This window comes from Rhinopithecus bieti, unplaced genomic scaffold (assembly GCF_001698545.2).
Source record: "Rhinopithecus bieti isolate Rb0 unplaced genomic scaffold, ASM169854v2 scaffold_8035, whole genome shotgun sequence".
Classification (NCBI taxonomy): domain Eukaryota; kingdom Metazoa; phylum Chordata; class Mammalia; order Primates; family Cercopithecidae; genus Rhinopithecus; species Rhinopithecus bieti.
In genome coordinates, this window is record NW_016806092.1 from 1,304,366 (window position 1) to 1,309,844 (window position 5,479).

Genomic DNA, 5,479 nt, shown 5'->3' on the forward strand with positions numbered 1-5,479 from the left:
AAATATATATATATATATATATATATGTACTAAAGTGCCAAATCACATAGTTCACTTTGAAACTGAGCATATTCAAATGCAAACTTTAAGTTATAAGACAATTACTTATTTGTGCAAGATTTAGTATACCTATTTAAAATGTCATTAGTTCCGTGCTTAAGCTTTCAGGACCACAACTGTCATTAAAGCTTGCCAGCATAAGCAAGGGGAGGAGCTCAGCTTCTGCTCTCCTCAGGACTCAGAGCAATGATGTGGAAATCAGCATGATTATTCCTATATGACATCACTGATGAATATATACTACAACCCTTTCTTTGGACCTCTTCTATACACAAATATAAATTAGACTTTCAAGTTTTGTTACATCTGGTATGCCCCACACACATATCCAGAGCAATTTTGGTCCCAATGTCCAGGTAGTCAGTGGTGCTTGTCTTTGGACAACAGGATTACTTTATGCATATTCCATGATGTGGAAGATAAATGTAAATGAGAAAATAGATTACACCTAGAGAAGATTAGTGGAATATACATATGTGGTTCAATCTATTTTATCACCCTCATCCATTATACATCTCCTATTTATTAAACTAAAGAGTTTTGAACCAAATTGTATTTTAATTCCAAAAAAATTATTTAGAATTATAATTTCTAGGAGTATATAATTATATAAAGAAATTCTAAATTTTGGCCAGGCACGGTGGCTCACACCTATAATCCCAGCACTTTGGGAGGCCAAGGTGGGTGGACCACTTGAGGCCAGGAGTTCAAAACAAGCCCAGCCAATATGGCAAAAAACCATCTCTACTAAAAATACAGAAATTAGCCAGGCATGGGGGTGTATGCTTATAATCCCAGCTCCTTGGGTGGCTGAGGTGAGAGGATCACTTGAACCCAGGAGATGGAGGTTACAGTGAGCCAAGATAACACTACTGCACTCCAACCTGGGCAACAGAATGAGACTCCATCTCAAAAAAAAAACAAATTCTAAATTTTATTTTTGCTAAGATTTTCTCTATTTCATCTTTGAGAAATGACATGCTAGGGAAATTGTCATTTTTCACAAACATGTCTTCCATCTAAATAAAAGAGTACATCTTAGAAAAAGTAAAATTATTTTTTTACATAATTATATTTAAAATGTGATATCAAATTTTAGTAAATTTAATTTTCATCATACTGTATTTATCTTTCCCAGATAATCCCTGTTATATTACTCTCTGTAATAATGGTTCAGTATTCCTGAAACCACTTATCTCCAGCATTGTGCCTTAAGCTCCTTCTGGCATCAGATACTGGTGCTTAGCCTGTTGTTACCTTTAAACTTATTATTTATAATTTTATCTGGCTTTTATATGGGTGATGGGCTCATGAGAGATTATTGGAAACCAATACTTAATTGAGTCTATCATCTATATCTCCTATTCACCAACTTTATCTAAAACCTCTGATGTTATCTTCCAGTGTTCAGTCAAGTGTGGCAAAGGCGTACGTCATCGGACCGTTAGATGTACCAACCCAAGAAAGAAGTGTGTCCTCTCTACCAGACCCAGGGAGGCTGAAGACTGTGAGGATTATTCAAAATGCTATGTGTGGCGAATGGGTGACTGGTCTAAGGTGAGAACCACTCTGTATATTCTCAGTAATAGGTTTCAATAATGTCCGCATTGCCCTGGGTACTATAACCATATAGCATGGAGTTTAGGAGGGAAGGATAATAGAATTAAACATCATGGGATATGGAGCATTATATACCACATCCAAGTGCAGATTCTGGCTGGCTGTCCATGATCATGATCTCTATAAAACTGTGTTAAAAATTAAGATAAAATGTACAAAGCACTTAGCACCACACTTGACACAAAGGAAGCTCTCAAAAAATAGTAACTATCATTATTGCTGTTTTGTTAATTTTTATTCATATAGTTCTTTCTCAGAATATTTTTTCATAAAACTTATCTAAATAAATAGAATACTGTCAGATAAGTCAGTTCAAAATATAATTAAGTAAGGTAGCAGAAGAACCAAATAAAGGGAACTCAGCTCTTACTAGATAAAAGGCAGTCATTTTCCCACCAGTTTTGGGAGTTGTGTATGGTAGAAATGGAAAGGAACAAAATTGTTGACATCCTTTGGTCAAATCAAGTGAACACAATTTATATGGCAAATGAACAGTAAGTTTAATTCACGATAATAGTGATGCCTATTTAAAGTTTATGTGAGTAAAGTAGAGCCTCATATAGGGCTTTAGAAAATACCTGACCTGTTCATTCTATGAAATACTAATAAACCCCATGTTTTAAGGTAAAATTCTGATCATTTTTGGGTGAAAATAGATCTCTCATGTTATTTTTCAGAAGTGTAAATATGAATAAATGCTCCCACTTTCAGCCATGATATTACATACTGACTGTCATGAAATCATAAAATTCTAGGGCTTAGTTCCATGCTCAGATGGTCATATGGTCATAATGCTTTAGATGAGACATAATAAATCCTCTCTCCTTTCTCTTTTATTGTATAAAAGAGAAAAGAAAGTGATGGTTGCTGAGGTATGGAGAGGAGTATAATAGTTTTTTATAAATAACCCTACAGGGCTTTCTGGGAGAAATATTTTCAATATAGAAAATACTGTGGTTATCCCACTTTCCCAGTGTTGCCCCAAAGCAATCCATGGCATTTGAAATATAAGCTATTTTCTTGTGATTATGTATGCCTTTTGTCTCTAAGAAAAGTTTGCATATTAATATTGCATCTGAGTTATCAGTAAACTAGACTCTCTTGCTACTACTTATCACATTCAAAATTCACATTGGGACTCTTTAAAGGATGCATTTGTAAACAACATAAATCAAACCCTGCCTACAGCAGTGAGAAATATTCAGCTCATTCCATGGGAATTTTGACTGGTGAATCACATAAGGAAACTTCACACTTCAGAGTAAAAATCTTTGAGGCAGCACAGAATTCTAAATTAACTACAACCAATTTCTTTTATATTCAGGATTTGTTTCCCTAATTCTAAGGGAGAAAAATAGAGCAGGATAATAGGGAAAGACAGTGTCTTGGAAGTCAGGAGATACGGAGGACAATTCTCATTCCCTCTTTGCGTAGATAGGTAAAGTGGTTAAGCCACTGAATTAATGCCTTTGTGTCTTTGTTTCCATATGAGTAAAATGATGAAAATGGAACAGTGTTTTCAAGCTATATGTATAACAACTATTCCTTTTTTAATTTCGTTTCAATAGTTTGTGAGGAACAGGTGGTTTTTGGTTACATGGATAAGTTCTTTAGTGTAAATGTATGATAACTTTTCATTCATCATTGAAGATACACGATAGGATAAGGAAGTGGAAAAAGTACTAGCAGCAAGAAGGAAGGGAAAAATCACCTGTTGCTCCCTTTCCATTGTAGGAACTCATTTGTTTCTTTTGACTAGTGAAATTCTAGATATTTTTGTAAAATGAAACAATTCTGCTCTGAAAATATTTACAAACCACCTGAAAAAATGAGCTATATTTTTCCAACTTTGGTGATAAATAGAAAAATTTAAACGTAGGCCAGGCGCGGTGGCTCATGCCTGTAATCCCAGCACTTTGGGAGGCCGAGGTGGGTGGATCAGTTGAGGTCACGAGTTTCAGACCAGCCTGGCCAACAAGGAGAAACCCCATCTCTACTAAAAATACAAAATTAGCCAGGCATGGTAGTGCATGCCTGTAATCCCAGCTACTTGGGAGGCTGAGGCAGGAGAATTGCTTGAACCCGGGAGGCGGAGGTTGCAGTGAGCCAAGATCACGCCATTGTACTCCAGCCTGAGTAATAAGAGTGAAACTCAGAAAGAAAAAAAGAAAAACTTAAATGTTAGTTGTTGTTAATCTCCAATTAACTATAAAATCCAGAAGATGTAATTGCAAAAAAACCCAAAAGATTCAAGTTTTATTGTAATGTGTGACACAGAAGTACAAGCTCATACAATGCTGCATGTGGAAATATGGCTAGCAAATCCTATTTGCTTGACAAATACTATTACTTTTGGTTAATGAAACATGCCTACTATGTGGCCTCTGGTTAAATCTTAGGTGAAACCAAAATTAACTACGGAGATCATAGGGAACACTGATTGTGGTTTTTTATGCTAAACTAAAAAAAAATTTTTTTTGGTTTTACAAATATATGTATGTAATTCTTAAATATAATTGGATTGAATTACTTTTAATTGGTTTTGTGGTGTTACTGTATGGCTACCCAACTAGAACATAGCCTTTGTGAGTGAGGAAAGAAAAGAATAGCTTCAAATACAGTTGACCCTTTAACAAAACAGATTTGAACTACACGGATATACATACATACTGATTTTTTCAAGCAAAGGCAGATCAAGAATACATTATTTCCTGGTTGTGAGACCCTGCTTTAAGGAGGGCTGAGTTTTTACACATGTGGGTTCTGCAGGACCCACTCAAGCTTGCATGGATTTTGATTATACTTGGGCTGTCTTAAAACCAATGCCCGCATATACACAAGGAAGATTGTATACATCTTTATTCCTGGCCTTTTAACCTTTGCTTGTTGGCCTGCTTGTTTCTTTGGTTATTTAGAAGATCCAGTAAATGGTGCTTTTTGTCTGTCTACTTTCGGACTTTATATGAATATAAGTGCTTTTTTTCCTTAAAACCATTTTTTTCCTTTTTTATTATAACTATCTCAGCATCGCAGACTCAAACAGTGTGCACAAATTAAAACCAGTGACTCCATGTGAATTTTATTGATTTCACCCTTCATTTTGTACTTCTATTATATTACTTTCATGTTAAAATGAAGACCATCCCAAAATAATTACAGAGAAAAGGAATAATGAATGCCACGATTAAGTTTCAGTGATTAAAGTATTCAGGGACAGAGAAAACACATAAATCTCTTATTCTTATCAGCTGCGTCCTTGAAACAGTAATAGCAACAAGATGTGTGTGATTGTGGGTGGATTTCTGTGCTCCTCTGAGGTCAGTTAATCTGACAGTTTCACTCAAAGTCTGCCCTAATTTTAAACTGTCAATACTAAAGTGGACTTCAGCCTTGGATTTGCTTTAATCAGGAATATTAAATGTACAATTTTTTAATAAAGTCTAGCACCGAAAACCTGCTCCTCCCTTAATAATATAGCTGCGTCCCTGGGAGAATCAAAAGAAAATATATCCTCAGCTTCTCCCACTGCCTAAGAATCATTGACTGCTACTGGGCAAAGGTAGTATCTGCTAAATGGAGGATGACTGAAAAGATGGCTTATGCGTCAAACTATGTTCACTGCATTTGTATCAGCCTACATGATTTATATCATATATATTTTGGGTGGTTTTGTGTAAATAGTGGAAAAATTGCTCTGGGCTTCTGAGGGGAAAAAAGACTAAGGTATATGATGCAAAGAGTGAAACTTAGGTCATAAAATTCTTGCCTTTGATTTTTTTTTTTTTTTTTTTTTTTTTTG

At 35.2% G+C, this 5,479-nt stretch overlaps 1 protein-coding gene across 1 annotated transcript in view; it reads left to right on the top strand.

Annotated features, from left to right (window-relative positions):
* The window catches only part of ADAMTS19 (ADAM metallopeptidase with thrombospondin type 1 motif 19), a 271,163-nt gene that overhangs the window by 232,811 nt on the left and 32,873 nt on the right, over positions 1-5,479 (top strand). The window contains 1 exon segment of the mRNA XM_017874729.1: positions 1,465-1,617. Coding sequence (XP_017730218.1) covers positions 1,465-1,617 — 153 coding nt within the window.